At 41.6% G+C, this 17,769-nt stretch overlaps 1 protein-coding gene across 2 annotated transcripts in view; it reads left to right on the top strand.

Moving 5' to 3' along the window:
* Window positions 1–682: 682 nt before the first annotated feature.
* TEX2 (testis expressed 2) overlaps window positions 683–17,769 on the top strand; it is a 29,570-nt gene continuing 12,483 nt past the window's right edge. The window contains exons 1-6 of one of the 2 annotated variants that reach the window (XM_010159043.1): window positions 683–2,320; window positions 9,492–9,692; window positions 11,319–11,655; window positions 12,822–13,069; window positions 15,047–15,196; window positions 16,613–16,712. In XM_010159043.1, the coding sequence (XP_010157345.1) occupies window positions 692–2,320; window positions 9,492–9,692; window positions 11,319–11,655; window positions 12,822–13,069; window positions 15,047–15,196; window positions 16,613–16,712 (2,665 nt within the window). In that variant the 5' untranslated portion in view covers window positions 683–691. Of the gene's footprint in view, window positions 2,321–9,491; window positions 9,693–11,318; window positions 11,656–12,800; window positions 13,070–15,046; window positions 15,197–16,612; window positions 16,713–17,769 lie in introns of both variants that reach the window. The other variant, XM_010159042.1, reaches the window with a different exon arrangement.

Genomic DNA, 17,769 nt, shown 5'->3' with positions numbered 1-17,769 from the left:
TGAACATGCTGGGCTTTTGGAGCTCAGAAGTGCTTCTAGTGGGAAAGGTAGGAAGGTGGAGCATCAGAGATGAACTGTCATTTCAGAACACTTGAAGATAACATTAACAGCATAGCACTTCCTAATACTGCCTCTTTGTGCTATGTGGAAATGTGTTACAGCAAACAGGAACCTAGGTCTGTGATTTTGAGTGTATGTATCTTCTGCTTGTTGTTTTTTTGTTGCTGGTGGGGTGCAGTTCTCCCTAAGATGGTGTCAGATTCGTCCTTCAAGATCATCTGAGAGGGTTGGTAATGCTCTCCATTCCTATCCACAATTGCCATTCGTTCTGAACACATTTTTCTCCTTGTCTGTCTTTGAATCTCTTTTTGCATTCAGTGATACTAAGCATGAGATAGTTAAGCAGTTCTGAGGGTTATATGAACTAAAATACAGATATGTTTTATTCAGTGAAATAAGTCTACAGTCATTTTCTGTAGTAACGGTCTGTAATTTCACTAGACAGCTTTAAATCCCCTGAGATGAAAGGGGTCCAGTGCTCTCCTTCTCAACTCACTCACCTGTTGGGTCTAACCCGTCTCTTGTGTTTGTCTTAACGTTTGAAAACAAGGATGTTTGAGGAGGGGAAAAAATGCATTTAACATAGTATTACATTTTCTTCACAGACTCTGTCGCATCTCTGGGACCTGCAATGACAAGTCAGAACAGTAGCCATGCAGAGAAAACTGGTGAGATGTCCTCAAAGCAGTCAGCACCAAAAGTGCAGGTCCAACGATCTGTCTCTCGAGAAACCATCACTATTCATTTCTCTGCATTTGGGAAGGAGGAAGAAGAGGAGGAAGAGGAGTTTAAGGAATTTTTTGATGAGGAACTAGATGACCAAAGCATTGTAACAGCACTTGAAGCCAAGGAAGACCTCTGCTTTGAGCATACCGGCCATGATTTTTCTGGTCCAGCTACCTCGCTTAACGTGGCCAACTCCACATCACTGCTCTCCTCATCGCCTGCAGTTCTGCCAACTGCAGAGACTGTAAAGCTGTTGGATTCTCCTTCCACATCCCAAGTATTCAGTGCAGTGCCACTAGTCCTGTCTCCATCATCACACTCATGTCATACAGTTAGTTTACCAGGTGCACCACCACCTTTGGAACAGAAATCCAGCTTGTTGTGTTCCCCATCCTCATCCCCTTCCAGATCAGTTGTCTGCTCTAGTGGATCATCCACAGTTTCTAGTTCAAAGCCTTTTAAGGGTTTAGTCAAGTCCCTTTCAACAGAAGTGGAACCAAAAGAACCCACCCCACCGCTGCGACATAGACAGTTAATGAAAACCTTAGTGAAATCTCTGTCTACAGACACTTCTAAACAAGAATCTGAGGCTGTGTCTTACAGGCCACCTGACTCCAAACTGAACTTGCATCTGTTCAAACAGTTCACTCAGCCTCGAGCTACAGGTGGTGATTCTAAAACTGCCCCCTCCTCGCCATTAACATCTCCCTCTGACACTCGTTCCTTTTTTAAGGTACCTGAAATGGAGGCTAAAATTGAAGATACTAAAAGACGCCTTTCTGAAGTAATCTATGAGCCTTTTCAGCTGCTCAGTAAAATAATGGGTGATGAAAGTAGTAGCCACAGGCCCAAAGCCTTATCTTCAAGTGCTTCAGAACTCTCAAACCTTTCCAGTTTGAATGGCCATTTGGAAAGCAATAACAACTACAGCATTAAGGAAGAAGAATGCGATTCTGAAGGGGACTTGTATGGAAGTGACTCTAACCTGAATAAGAATGATCAGTTCAAAGTGGCTGAGGAACATGCAAAAGAGACGGAGACCAAAATCTCGCAGTCTGGAAGCACAAAGGACGTGAGTTCAAAAACTTCACTTGTACTTGAAAAATGTTCATTGTCTGCACTAGCAAGCAGAGAGGATGAGGAGTTTTGTGAACTCTACTCTGAAGACTTTTCCTTGCTAGAGGATGAAAGCAAAACTGATAAACCTTCTGAAACTTTGCTCGACCCAGAGATGGCTGAGGAAAATGGTACTATGCTCAGTAGTGAAGATGAAAATAATTCATATGTGCAACAGCCTAAAATACCAGTGAAAACTTTATACTTCTTAACACTGTTAGTCTATGCTTACTTTATTATCCCTCTCCCTGGCTACTTAAGTGGACTCTTACTTGGAATGGCCCTTGGATTTATGATAGCTGTCTGTGTGATTTGGCTTCTCACTCCACGTACTCATGAATATCTCAAATTGCATACAAGTGTGAAGAAGCGATGGGATACAGGAGCTCTAGACATCAAAGAACCTGAAATACTGAAGGTGAGGCCATGGCATTTTGTGCGTGTGTGCATTATTTTGGGTAGGAGTAGTAAACTACGTGTATTCTGAAAGTGTAAATGAACAGAATCATCTCTATTTGTAAATAGAGTATTGTTTTAGGGTCAGGTGGCTTTGGTGCAGGTAAAAATGGTTTAGTATCCAGGGATATGTTAGACTTCAGTGTCCTTAAAAACCAGTTGCTTCAGAAGTAAAAGGGCAAATGGTTTTGCTGATGGATTTGAAATGATTCAGCTGAACTATTGAGAGCAAGTAGTGTCAGAGTTTAGTGTACAAAAACCACGTGCTTGGAGCTGCATCTTGATGCGTCTTGTTTCTGGGGTATTTTACTGTCTGGATAGTAATTTGTCTGCCTCGTCTGTTCAGGCAAAGCAGATTCCAAAGCATGTTCAAGTAGAGAGTTGGAGAGCATACGGTTTCTCTGCTAACATTAGCTAATTAGAACAGGAGAGGGAATGAGTGACAAATGGGAGGTACTCATGGGTTATGATGTGTCTGGTTCCGCATGCTGATGTCTTGAATATTGTGCTGTGTAATGTGGATTACAGTTCAGTAAAACCTGTGCTGAGAGCTGGGTTTTAAATCAAGCTCTTAGCATATTTATCCTCCCTCCTCTTTGCCCTTCCCCATCCCCACTTCTGGGTCACAACTGCAAGCTGCTGTCGCTTCATGCATCTGGCACGTTACTGTCTGCCCAGCTGGGATGGGTTACTTCAGTGGCTTCGTGCTGCTTCTTTGTCCCTGCTCCCCCTCTCCTCATCTCCATCTCTGGTGAATTAAAATAATATGTTCCAAACTGCAGAATTGTGAACAATAAAGCAACTACTAGTTGGTGATGTGCAACAGAAACATTTCGGATGATAGTGGTACAACCTTCGCTTGGTATCGCTTGCTTATCAGAGTGTTTGTGAATGCCTTCTTGTATCTGAGCAAATACTAAATCCATCCTGAGCTTTCTGAAGGTGCATCTCCAGTTGTGTAACAGCGTGAGGACTGCATGGATTTAAATTAAGATGGTATTGGTTATATGCTGTAGAATCTGTAGTGTAACTGAAAAGTTAAACAGGATATAAAAGCCAACTTCTGCTGAATATGGACAGCAGTTGCATACCCAGACCTGATGCTACCTTGGTGGTCCCTCTTTTTTCTTGAATGGTATGAGTTATGGTCTGTATTTGCTGTTGTGAATGCAGGATGAACACTCCTGTCCACCTGAATGATTCACCTGCTGCTTACATGTACCAATCGTGACACACTTCCGTTCTTCCTTGTTAATTAGGGGTGAGACCCTGCGTATAATTTTGCCTTGATACTTGAAAGCTGGTTAAGATCCTGGATGTTCACTGTTGGCTGGTGTTAAACTGGCTCTTTGAGATGTTAGCTGTTATTCAGGAACCCTCAAACTATATTGTAATGTTTTTATCCAGGAGATAGATTTTATGCGTATGACTGTAGGCAAGAAATGAACTGTGCAGAGAAGTCTGAACATAGATTAATGTTTTGTATGACCTGATAAGTGTTTATTGCGCTCATTAACACACAACATAATTGTCCTTAATATGTAAAGCCCTATAAAAGGGCTTTTCAGTGCTTCAGGAGTTTAAAAAACAGCTCAGTGCCAATACTGTGGTAGAACATAATGTAATGTGGTTTAGCAGATTGCAAGTTACTTTATCCCCCCTCATACAACCATTTTCTATTTGCTGCTGTCACATGAGCACTTTACAGTTTAGATCCTCTGAAAAAGGAGATAAAGATTTAATCTGTAACAAAATTCATGGGAATATAGGAAAATCAAACTTGAGTTCTTGCATAAAGATGTTCTCTTCAGGACTTGCTGGTCTTGTGTTCTGGCCTGGACTGCTTTCATGCCATTATGATGAATGCTGTGAGTAAGGTCCCTTTATGGGGCTGTAGCATTTGGGATTTTGCCAAACCACTGTCAAGCTATTTTTGTACAAGTACGTGTGCATTCTCCCTATTTAAATACTGTCTGAGAAGTTCGCATTTCCCTGGTTTCAGGAACTAGTGGAAAATTCCCCTCTGCAAGTGCCAAAATACCTGAACATGAATTTTGTCTCCTCTCCAATAAAGAATAAAACGCCACTGTGCTCGTTAGTGTGTCATTCTGCAGATTTCTGTACTTATTTCACTCAAATGTCGTTGGTATTGGAGGGAGAACACGCACACAGACCCCAACCAGAAAATGCACACTTGCATCTTCAGTGTATGTTTTCTTACCTTCTTATTGTCCGTCCTCAGTGCTCTGGCTTCCTGCTTGGCCTGCTCCAGTGTGCAGTCCCTTGTGTTGTGCTGGTTGATGCAGAAGGTTTTAAGTAACAGCTAAAATGGGAATTATAAATTTACCCTTCCCGTTTAAAAAAAACTTTTTGAGAAGATGGTGTTGGCAGTGTCTGCTGGAGATGTGGAGCTTTTTGAGCTGCAGCCGTACCGAAAGAGGAGACTTTTTACTAGCATCCTCTTCCTGAATATCAGCTGGGGCGGGGGTTCATGTTGGATAGTGGCCTCTGGCAGACAAATGGGTTTTCCAGTTAAGGTGATGGTTACCTCTGCCCACCTGAGACATTTTTTGAGTCTTTAGATTCCCAGTCAATAAAAGCTCAAAAACCTGCATGACATTTTTCCTCATTTAGCAAGCAAAACACTGTCCAAGTATTCTAAAATAGTGGTAATGGGAGGGATACTAAGACAATTAGTGTGATTTCAGTGATCCTTGGTGCTGGAGCATTTGATTGTAAGGGATATTAATCAATCTGTTCATATCACTAAGAAACTCTGGAGGCAGTTTTAATCCAATTTTGGGCTTGTATCGTGGAGTTGACTTGCTGATACTTTTAATTATATATTTGGAAATATCACAGAAGTGATTATTTATTTTTACTTGCAGACCTGGTCTGTGCCCCCAGCCCCCTGGATCTCTCGTAAGGATCTTTTGCAGTTCCCCTATCTCCCCTCTCAGGTTAAGGTATAACATGCCTGAGATCATAAACTAAATAACATTAAAAAGTTGATATTCTACAGGACCCGACTCTGTGGTTCGTATTCATGTGAATTACTCTGTTCAACTGCAGTTCAAATGAAAAATTTGCAGCCCGGAGTCAAGAAAAGAGGAAAAGTGAACCGAGATGGGCCTTTTAAAGCCGTTTTATGGAAGTGCTTGTGTTCCCCAGTCCCGTGAGTTCCCCGCAGGGCGGGTTTAGTTGACAGTGCTGCTGTGGCAGAGGTGACGTGCCGAAAGCCAGCCAGATGTTCAGCCTCTGCTGTTTAACGAGCAGATCCCATTAGCGCCTATATGGGTTCTTGCGTGCCGTGAACTTGGCCATAAGAGCCGTGCTGCCCGATGTTCTAACGGGATACTCGCTCAGGTTAGCGACCAAACTGAGGCACTGTCTCCTCACTTCAGCTGTGAATTCAGAGCAACTGCTGACCTTTAGAAAGGGAGATCACAGGATCAGCGTAACTGGCAAGCAGCTGCAGCGTAGCATATGACAGTGGGCATTGTCCTCCTTGAATTACTAAATTTGTTATTTTAACAACTTCGCTAGTACAAAAAAGACCCATCATACAGTCCCTCCTCTCCTACACAACGAAATCTATTGTTGTTTCAGCAGTTTGGGAAAATTCATCTGTTGCTAGCACGTTATGGTAACATAACGTCTCTGTTTAGATGCATTGCAAAACATTTTCTGTAGGCTGTGAATCTTTTGTTCCAACTTCTTTTTGTAAAGAGCGGAGGTATAAACTGTTAAAATGCAGGAACTTTGGAATGAATTTTGGTGTTTCTTGGATAACCCTCTCAAATACGGTTTTTATGCTAGATGAAACAATTTAGAAAAATTGAAATTGCTGAAGTGAGGAGGCAGATGGTGTCATTTCCCCCTTTACACTGTTATTGTGGGGGAAAAGTCCTGCAGCTGGCATGCATTTTACAGATTCATTAATAGAGTCGAGTATCATAATTTGGTGAAGTACTAGCATTTCACTCTCAGCCATGCAATGTTTCTCTGTGTTACAAAATAACTTGAAAATTGAGTGCAAAAAGGAAACAGTGCATCCTTAGAAATCAGGAGACTTAAAATCTATGTACAAGGAGGGTTTGTAGTAGTGCAGTATGGTATCTCTTCCATCCTGGCTGTAGGCTAGCTGCCGTCTGAAAATAAAACCCCAAATATTTGGTTTTCAACTTACGTATCTTGGGTTTTGGGCTGTGCCTCATATACATGAAGCAGCCAATCTCTTCCTTGTATAGAAATCACTATGTAGGCTGCTGGTTTAGGCGGTAAACGTATTTATATTCTGTCAGTTCTAGATTTTGAACAGTCAGTACCTTAAACAGTCAGAAACCATTGTTAAAAGTCTTGGACAGGTCCTTCAGGTGCTGATAACCTGATGGCTGTGCTATGAGAAGCAGCGTTCACACTTCTGTTGGGTTTGTTACATACAGTGAGCAGTACGGCGCTTGAGAACTGGGTGTTTGGCAGATTACAGACCTAATCCGTTTGTTTGAAGTAGAAAGCCTCAGCACATGGTAGAGATCAGAAAAGCAGGTGGGACTTGCCAAGGCTTCTGAATGCTGAAAGAAAAGCAGCAATATGCGAACTGAGGAAGCAGAGATTCTGTTACATTTATTTTTGCCCTTTAAATCCAGTGTGTCTTGCGGCTGTTGGGAAGAAGGTGGTGATCTTCAAAAAAGGCCTCCCCTCTGCTGTTCAGTTGTGTAGAGTAAGGAAATCTTCTGTCAGGAAGGCTGGTGCTGGCACTGTTACAGAAGAAACAGGGTAGGAAATGTCCTGGTCTAGTGGATGATATACTGGCTGAATTAAGACCCCTGATCACTGGACTTGGTTAAGTCACTTAACGTATGCTGGGCCTCATGCCTTTTTATCACAGATGTGTCTATGGCATCTCAGTACGTGCTGGAGGGATAAAATTGCACGTGACTGAGGGTGTTGGATAACAGTTGTATAGCTGCTGGGGAGGTATAGCAGTCTGTGCATTTCATGTGTGTTCCAGGGTGTTTGTGTCATCTCAGCTCTGGGCTTCTCACCTTTGAAGGTATGTTCATAGATTTTTACTTCTCGGTACATGGTAGTCAAGAGAATGATGTGTAAATCACGCCTTTGTTTTCATTGCTACGTGGCCTCTCTTCAGCTCAAGTGCTGGTGTCAGAAAACTCTAGCTGGTTCCATCTCGACCAAGATGTTAAGGAAACCTGAAGTGTACTCTGACCTTCCTTCTTGGGTACCACGCATACACAGGGGTTTCCAACTCTCCGACTGAAAATAACTTCATAGATTATTACCATTATAAAAAGGGCTGATGTGACTAAGCTTCTTATGAAAACCCACGTTCCAAGTATCGCGCTCTCTTTGTGCCAGCCTCTGTGGTCTTTGGCTGAACTGCCCTCCAGGAGAAGGCAATAAACTTTTGAGGCAGCGAATGTTTGTACGTTTGCCCGACTGCAGGCTCCAGACTTCAGTGTCTCAGCTAAAAATAGCTTGGAGATCTGATCTGGTGAGCAGGTGGGAGTCTCTCCGGAGATCTGTGGGCCATATGGATATTCCAGTTCTGCACAGTGAATGGCTCACAGTGGCTTTAGGCAACTCATGCAATGTCCATGTGCTTCAGTAAGTCCAGCTGGAGTTCCTGTCTGAAAATTAATTGCTGTCTGCTCAAGATGTCTTGGCTTCATAATTTCTAGGAAGGAAATGGGATATGCTCAAACATACATCAGCCCTGCTGTGCAGAACCTTAATGGTTTATGGAAAACTCTTCCTCATGCATTGTATTTCCTATATGGTAGTTGTATATAACCCAGTGTAAGCAAAGAAACCCCAAACATGAAGCTTCTTCTAAGACTATGTGTTGGTGTAGGTATTTCTGTTAATAAAAAAGGTAGTCTGCTTTGGAGCTGAGCAAAGATGAATGACTTAATCTTTCCTGAACATAAAAGAAATGGTAATTTATGTAGGTTTTTCAGGGTTTATAGTGAAAATAGAGCTAGATGTTGGCGTAAGCAAAACATAGATATCACTGTTACTATGGCACCTAAGAAAGGGTATGCTGTCTACTTTGAGAAATTATATGGTGTTGAGCATTAAAATAAATCTTATGGTTCTGTGTGTGGGTGGAAACTTCTTTAATGCGTTGAAATGTTGCAGTAATTTCTGGTATGTTTTGCATAAAGTAGCTCAACTTTTTTGTTTTGAAGAATACAAGGGTTGGTCGTTGAGCTGTCCCCAGTTCCCAGCAGCAGATGCTCTTCCCCCCTGTCCTCACCTAGGTATTTAGAAAGATGCCATTTTACTTCGTGCTCTAGGGTACCTCTGTTCATCTCCTTTGCTTTCTCTTGACTTCAGTGAATACTGAGTGTGCCAAATTAAGGTTTGTATGTGCAGGGAGAAGTCACTATCAAAGTATGTTTTAGGGCAGGTAAGGGAAGGAAAATCTGTCTTCCTTGAATGAGTATTCTGCCCATTTGTCATCTTTAATTTTCTGTGAGCAGATGTTAGAGGAGTAACATCACCCCCATGGTTAGAGTCAGCATTTACAGGCTTGTTACAGCAGGGCTGGTTTATTTTGTGTTCTTTCACTGCACAGGAACAAATGAGATCTAATCCCCATACATATGACTCCTGTTACACAAGACGTTAAATGGTGTTAAACGGTGATGGTGTGTTAAAACAAACTCCATTGTGGTCTTCCACTCAGTCCTTAATTGTTGGTGATTAAAATGTCAGTGCTGTCTGTAAGCAGACAGACTGTTTGCTCTGCCTTGACTGTTGGTGGGCTGCTCAGCAGCATGCCCTTACTGCCTGCCTTCTGGCTCTTCCCAGCGAGCCCGCGCCTGCCGATCTGTTCCTGAAGAGGAGATGGAAGAGCACTGTACTACGTAGACAAAATTACTTACTCAGAAAAACAAACTGGGTGCTTGGGATACAGTCCTTGTCTCGTGCTCGGTCAGTTTGGTGCTACCTCATCTAGGGCATTTACTGCTTTGTTGTCTTTGTACAGTAAGTGACATAACTTTGGCAAAACCTTGGATGTTTTGTTTATTTAGAACTTTGATGTGCATGCTGTGTTTGGTTTTCCAGCAGCTTAAAAGCCTGTTAACAAGTGTCATCTTCTCTAGGGATGGATGAATGAAATTTATAATTATGATCCAGAAACATACCACGCTACGTTGACTCACTCTGTCTATGTGCGACTTGAAGGAAGCACCTTACGGCTTTCAAAACCCAATAAAAATATTTCTAGAAGGGCTGTGTACAATGAGCCAAAGCCTGAAGTCACGTATGTCAGCCAGAAAATTTATGAACTTACTGAGAGCAAGGTGAGTGTACCTCATTTCTGTCTGAATTTAACAAAGAATACTTTGAAACTTGTTTTGAAAATCTATTTTTTTTCCCCTCCTCTAGTTTCACGTGCTGTCATTATGTAAACAAAACTGTTGTTGTGATTAGCTTGCAAAAGATTGTGCTGGGGAGGAAGATTGAGTAGGATTCAGAAAAAATTATATCTTTACACTGTAAAGTATGATTTTCCTGTCAGTTCAAAGCAGAAGATAACGTATGAGGAACAATTCTCTAACTCCATGCATTAGATGACTGCGTGGCTGTTCTGAAGTGTACACCAAAATGCATAATCTTTGGTGGTTGTCTCTATCCCAAGGCAGTTCAGACAACATTTGCATTTCATGTGAAGGGGTAAAAGAGGAGAGCGAGAGGTGGCTGGAGAAGACTCGACTTACTGTCCTTCCCACTCTCTAGGGAAGGAGATTGGAATTTTTTGGTGTTGGAAGAGTGCACCAAGAATAATACTGGGACAGTTTTACTACGTGCCATTTGCCTCCCTCAGATCTGTGAAGAGTTGCCATGTGAAGTTGATTCCATTGGCATTGTATTAAGTAATACATCAATACCCCATTATTAAAAGAATGGATTTTTTTAATGTGCTGCATTAATAGAGGGCCTTGGCAGAACAGATGTAGGAGGAAACTGTACTTCAGTTGACTGTGAGAGGTAGAGGGAGGGAGGGAGGGACCAAGGCAACAGTGAGGAAAACCTCCCTCTGTTTCCCGGAATCAGTATGGGCAAGGAGCTTGCTGTCACCTCTGCTTTCCATTAAAGGAAGATGGTAACAAAGATGAAGCAAAAATGTAGATTCCTGCCTGTTGTTTTCCCATAATGAAGACAAGCAAAGCTATCACGTGCTGCAGGAGCACTTGGCTGGCAATTGCTCTCTATGGTAGCTTAGAAAAATTTCCAGTACTTCCCCCTTCCCCAAACCCCAGTTGGTTGCAAAATGCTGGGTGCCCTGAATAAAGTAAGCCAAGTATGGCTGTTTTCCAAGGTGTTTATCCATAGTTTTTGGAGAACACGCTAAGTTCAGCCTCTGGATTGGAATCTTTAACTCATTACTCTTATCACTTGCACTCTCTCAGTTGTCTCTGAATATACTGAATTTAGAGTAGTTTATAAATAAAGGAATAAAATCTCTTATTCCTTGATTCTTACATACTTGATGTGACTATCGCTAACTTCAAACACTGAATTTCATGGGGTGGGCCTGAAAAGTTGATTTTTTTTTTTTTTAAACAGTCATTTTAGATTCTGATTACCTACCCCATGGCCACAGAAATAAAGTTCTTGGTTTTTTCTATTTTTTCCGCATAACTATAAGAATAAGATCTTTTAAATGAAAACTGAGTTCTTCCACATGGTTAAAGAAGTCTAAACTACTTGAGTGGTCCTTGTTTTAATTCCAAGGCTACGGCTCCCCAAAAACCTCATGACAGCAGTGGACTGGGCATCAACCACCTAAAAGTTGAGTTGGTTAGACCCAGCAGATCAGTGTAGGATCTGTATGTCTCGTGTTCCTATGTTCTTTATGTGACTATAGAAACGTAGAAGGTACAAACGATAAATAAGTTAATTTATCCCTCTCATTTATCCTTTAGATTTCCCTGGTTCCTAAGAGTCTGGCACGAAAACGGATTTGGAATAAGAAGTACCCTATTTGCATTGAACTTGCTAGACAGGATGACTTTATGGCTAAGGCCCAGACTGATAAAGAGAATACAGAGGAAAAGCTGTCTGCTGAAAAAGTGGACTTGAACAATGAAGAATCCAAGAAACCTCAGGATGGAGCAAAGTACACTAGCCAAAAGGATCAAGTGCTTTATCTCTTTGGAAGGACAGGTAGGGAGAAGGAGGAATGGTTCAGAAGGTTCCTTCTCGCATCCAGACTGAAGTCTGAAGCAAAGAAGCCATCCAGTTTATGTGGGAGCAAGCCAGGTATTAAAATTCTGTATTCTAGTGAAAACATTTATTTAAAGAAACAAACCAAAGTTACGTTTTCCCATAAAGTAGTAGTTATAGCAACGGTGGAGCCATAGTGATTTTTGCAGACAACTAATACTGAAGTCACTCTTCTGCTCCTTATCTTGGCCTCTCATTCCCACCTTCCCACCCTGCCTTTTCCTCTCTTGGCTGTGTACTTGGCTATATGCCCTCAACTATTCTTACTATTTTTAGACTGGTTTATGTGAATGCACTGTTTTTCAGTGACTGTAACAAGTCCTATAATTTTTGTTAGGATGAATTGTTCAATCCCTTTTCCTTCTCCATGCTGTTGGAACTGGTGTCAATATTTGCAGTATTAGACTCAGTCCTCTTACTACCCAGTTTTCCTCCTCCTTCCTTCCTTCCACTCCAGCCTCCTGTAAAGACTAAAGAGCTTTCTCATGGGTTAATGTCACAAGCAAATACATTTTTGAGTTTTAATAAAAAGTCCTGTGCTAATATATATTATCTGAACCAACAAACATGTTAGTCTACATTATTGATCAAATTTTTGAAATACTGATTTTAAATCGTCCTCTGATATAATTATAAATCTGAATCACTTTCTCTGTCTTTATATATTCTCTGAGAAGCTTTTTAAAAATCGGTTAACATCGTTATTTCTGGCACAACTTCTTGAAATGCAAATGCAAAATTAATAGCTAATTAAAATTCTAATAGTTACATGCTTTTGACAGTCCTTTTAATTGTAACGGCCTGTAATTGGAATAAAAAAGTTCAGTTATAGGTATATTTTAAGCACCTGACTTTTATTTTAGACATTCCCCAGCAGGGCTGATGGGAATTCTGCCATGAGTTATACATATGTGAGTGTCCATATTTAAATATGCTATTGATCAGCTGAGTTTTCCAGCCCCACATCCTGCTGAGTGCTGAATCATACCAAATGTTGACTAATTTGGGTTTAGGACCACCTAAGCACACAGTAGTGGAATTTACTTTTACCCTTTCAAGGGAGAAAGCACTACTCTGGTCTTTTTTCAGAATAAATTATATTTGCAAGCTAATTTTGTTCGTTTAAGTGTTAGATCGCACGTTCTGCTATTTGACTGTCAGGTTCCTTTTCTGTTAAACAGGTATTATTCCTTTTACTTTAGGGATCTTGCCAACACACAGTAGAACTGATAGTCAGTCTGGAGTTCTCACACACAGCCGGAGCGGCAGCAAGGGAAGTGCAGACGAAATTGCATCCCAGCCAAAGCACAAGGATCTGGCTGGCAATGTGCGGCAGAAAATGCTTCTGGACTACAATATTTATATGGCAAAGTGTGTTCCACATGAAAAGAAAAGCCCTTCAGGTAGTCCAGTCCTCAGTGCAGATAGTAGTCCTACAGCTGTGAAAAAGGTAAGACTTTTCCCCCAAAAGTTGCACCAGAGGTGGTGGGCGACAGTTTTTACTGCAGTATGCCTGCTGCTTGGGTTGACCGGGGGGCAGAAATGGAATTGGCTCTTGTATGGACTGTAGCTGGATTTGGACAGTCTTGCTCAAAAAGACACAAGGCATGGATGGATGGATCTTACGCTTTCATTTTCTAAATGTCTTCTAAAACAATACGAAGTGGCTGATGTTAGTGTTGTGTAGTACATAACAGCGCAACAGTGAACCAGGTCTGTAGCTCCATCTAATTCTTTGGCCTCTTGGACTGCATTTGAATCACTTAATAAACAGAACCTTAGTATAAAGTACAACACTTAAAAACTGGATTCTTTAAGTATGATCACCCTTCATTTAAAAGATGTAATGCATGTCATGCATCTTTGTTACCACCTTCATACAGTGTCCACAAAGGAGTAGGAGGTATGGCATGTGGATAAACACATCTTGTGTTCCCCCAGGAAAAAAGATGTTCTAGCTCCCGACAATTTAGGGCCACAAAACTGGTGAAGGGTCTGGAGAATATGTCTTATGAGGAGCGACTGAGGGAACTGGGCTTGTTTAGCCTTGAGAAGAGGAGGCTGAGAGGAGACCTGATCACTGCCTACAACTCCCTGAAAGGAGGTTGTGGAGAAGTGGGTGTTGGTCTCTTCTCCCTAATGACAGATGATCGGACGAGGGGGAATGGACTCAAGCTGCGCCAGGGGAGGTTTAGATTGGATGTAAGGAAGAAGTTCTTCACGGAAAGGGTTATCACGCACTGGAACAGGCTGCCCAGGGAGGTGGTGGAGTCACCATCCCTGGATGTGTTTAAGAGACGAGTGGATGAGGTGCTGAAGGATATGGTTTAGTGGTGGACAGATACGGTTGGACTGGATGATCTCTAAGGGCTTTTCCAACCTAGTGATTCTATGATTCTATGACAACCCCTGAAGCAGTGGTGAATTTGCTGCTGAATTTGGCACGTGTCAGAAATCATTCTATAAATAGATCGGCGCTGCTGGCAGGGAACTTGCGTCACAGCAGAAGCTGCTAACCCAGCAATGCTGCCTGCGTGAGGCTGCAGCCATTGGCAGCAGGCGTTGCCAAGAAATGACATTCAGAGCTGTAGCAGCTACCTGAGTCCTCTTAGAAAGCACTGCTTTTCTGCTGGCTTCGGGATTTCTGCCTGTAGTGAATTCTCCTTTCGTTGCAGGCGGTTGAGGGACGTTAAATCCATTGTCTCTCCTTCGTGGAAACTTCCTGGTTTTAACGAAATATGTGGGAGTATGTACACACTCAAAATTATTTCAGCTGCCTTTGATTTTGTGTTTGTAGTCACTGATGCAATGTCCAAACAGTAGTATCTCCCAGGTGTTTTGAGATATTGGTCAAGTAAACCAAGACATAATCCTCTTGGACTGTAAACAAAACCTTTAGCACAGCAGAAGGAACAATATTGTTTCCTGAATCCTGTATACAAGCACTGGAAGGAGGAACGTGTTTCCCTGCACTGCGTTTGTTTATCGTGTTTTTGTGATGTTTCTGAACTGGATTTAAGGATGTAAGATTGGGCCTTGCTTTCCTATTTTTTGATAAAACAAGAGTAGAGTAGCAGTACTAGGTCATGATGGGGAGAGCGTCTCTACTACACGCACTCTAAGTCTGCCCACTCTCGGCTTATCTGCTTTTCCTGCCAGTGGTTAAATTACATACAACTTTCTCATTTCATTGCCAGCGGTGAATCCATGTCTGTGTGGTCTCGTTCACTTTGCTGCGCGTCAGGATGATGACAGGCAAGCTCGTGTCAGGCCAGCTGATGTGTTTGTGAAGCTGCTCTCTGTGCTGAGCATTTCGTGTTCTTAGTTAACTCGGGCTACAACACTGAACTGCCCAGTGTAAATGAGGCCTTTTCTGACCTTACTTTGTGGAATTGATAGAGCTGAATGACCTGCTCTGTGTTTTCAGTTGCCGGATGCCCATGTGGGAGCTGAAGAGGAAGAACAGGAGGCCTGGGTGAATGCTTTGCTTGGAAGAATATTTTGGGATTTTTTAGGAGAAAAGTATTGGTCTGATCTAGTGTCAAAGAAGATCCAAATGAAACTTAGCAAAATTAAGGTAACTAATCTGGAGGCTTGCACTGCACAATCCTTATGGAAGAAAACATACACGTAGTCTTTGGGTTTTAAAACAGCAGAAGAAACATTTATTTCACACTCGTACGTAAAATACAAGTAAAGAAATGTGATGCAGCGCTCAGCCCTGCTATCCATTTCACAGTAGGATCTCAGCACGTTAACTCTGCTGCTTTGGTTTCCAGTGAACAACAGCTGGATTAACTATTCGTGTCGGTGGAGTATTTCTGTAAAATGTAGAAGTATTACTGTATTTACTTCAGGGATAAATAGAACTGCTTATAAGTTATGAAACGTGCTTTGGGAAATAGTAGATTGCCTTTAAGATGGAGGAGATGAGGGAACCACAATGGTGATGTGCTCCTGTTAACTTCAGACACACACTGCTTGCAGGAGGGGTCAGTGGGAGTACCAGTCTGGGAAAGAGCTGTCTGTGGGGTGATGGGATATAATTGTGCATCAGCCACATACGCTCAAAGGGTGGAGGGAGAAGTGATGCTTTTGAATGACTTCTGGGTCTTCCCTTTGCATCCTGGAACCTCTGAACAGCAGCAGTTAATCACAGGGCTGTTTAGCTCCTGATGTTTGGGGAGGAGTTTCCCTGTTCCTAAAGGCAAAAGAAGATGTTGCCTTGCTGACAAAAGCTCTGAAATTTAGCTGCCAGCACCAGCTGCGAGACAGTGTTGCTTGTACTTTGGGAAATAGGCAGTAACCTAATTCTGGCCTGGCTGTTTCCACAATTGTGACAGCAGGGTACCCAAACATCTCATTGGAAATGGTTTAAGTGGAAAGACTGGGCATGGAGGATGGATGTGTTTTTGAAAGATTAAAGAACTGTCTGTTCACAGGAGGTAGAATTTCTATCAATTAGAAATACTTACAGTAAATAGATACCCAAATCATTGTGATTCTGTGCCTCTATTATATTAAAATTATGATACACATTTCAAAGCTCATGTGTCATGAAAGAATTTGCCAAAGATAAAAATAGCCGACGTGCTGATATAACTGCAACTATAAAATATGTGACTGAATTTAAAAATCCAAACAAGTCTTTGATTTTTATTCACAGTAAAACAGGATTTACACTTCATACTTGAACTTTTTAAATGCTTTGACTGAAAAACATGCTGGAGGTTTAAGTTCAGAATCTGAACTTCAGCATAGTTTTAAAAACATTCCAAGTTCAGGTGCTGAATCTCTCCCTAAAGTACTACTTTGAAACTGACAACTGTGCAATCCTAGAATTGGAAAAAAAAAATTGTGTAATTTTGTGTTCTTTCACTGGTGGCTTTTCAGCTCCATCCATTCCTTAAGTTTAATGACCTTTCTTCTCTCGGGAAACAATGATGCTTAGTTCTGTAACATGGATTTGATTTTTAAATTCTCTTTTTTTTAGCTGCCATACTTCATGAATGAGCTAACTCTAACTGAACTCGACATGGGGATAGCAGTGCCGAAAATCCTGCAAGCCTTCAAGCCTTCTGTTGATCACAGAGGTAAAATTCATGCTTCCTCTTCGGGTTTTGCCAGGTTCGTGCCTTTGTACTGGTGGAGAACAGCATTTTCACCTGTTGTTCTTGAGGGTGTTTTAATCAGAGGAAGGTACGCCTAGTAAGAGCTTGTGTCTGTCTCTAACAGTAGTAGCATCAGGCTTGGTATAAACATCGTTCTATAGATGTGGAAATATGATGGTGTCTTTCCATTGGAAATAATTACTGAACTGAACTAAAATTTGCCTGCAGCAGAGATGCAGGCCTGTCTCTGATGCTCTGTCATGGACTACAGAGAGCAGTGCACATCTCAAGACAGATCTGGTTCTGTACCACAACAGAAAGCAGATTTGGCTCTCTTGTTCAAGAGAAGTTGCCCTATTCTGAAAACAGTGATTCGGAAAATACAGTTGTGATAACGCAGAAAACAAGAATACAGTGTTGCTTTGAAAAGAAACGTAAAATTACAGCATCATTTTACGTCCTTAATATTACATACGGATTATTCTTTTAAAGCTGAATAACTTTCATACTGCTGCTTTATGAATCAGAAATGGGTTTTATTTTCGGTTCTTTCTGGTTTGCATGTGGTCACAGGAGTATATTTGAAGATACTTTTTGTCACATAGTTTCACAAAAAGACAAACTTTGGTTAATGTTTCTTAGCTCCCAAAGTATTTGTTCTGCATGCTGAGGAGAGGTATATGCTATCTTTCTTCTAAGAGAGATAATCAGAGCAGATTTTCATTTTACATGGTTTCTGAGTTGATGAAGGGTTCCTTAACTTGTCTCCTTGCACTCCGTTCACGCTTTTAGTCACCGTATTGTTACACTGGGCTGGAGAGGTGAAAGAGAATTATTTAACTCAAGGTGGGGAAGTTTCTGATTGGTCTAAAGGGAAATATTTCCTTGGAGGACCTGTTGGTGCAGCTGTGGATTGCATGGCAAACAGCTTATTTTTGTTTTAAATGACTCTTTCAACTCTTAGATGAAGATATCAAAATAATTTCTAGATGGATCAGACCTTTGCAAGCATATCAGATGCATGAAATTTAGGAGGAAA

This window comes from Eurypyga helias, unplaced genomic scaffold (genome assembly GCF_000690775.1).
Source record: "Eurypyga helias isolate BGI_N326 unplaced genomic scaffold, ASM69077v1 scaffold39459, whole genome shotgun sequence".
Lineage (NCBI taxonomy): Eukaryota > Metazoa > Chordata > Aves > Eurypygiformes > Eurypygidae > Eurypyga > Eurypyga helias.
The sequence above is the reverse complement of the archived record's forward strand: the minus strand, read 5'-3'. Positions and strand labels throughout refer to the sequence as shown.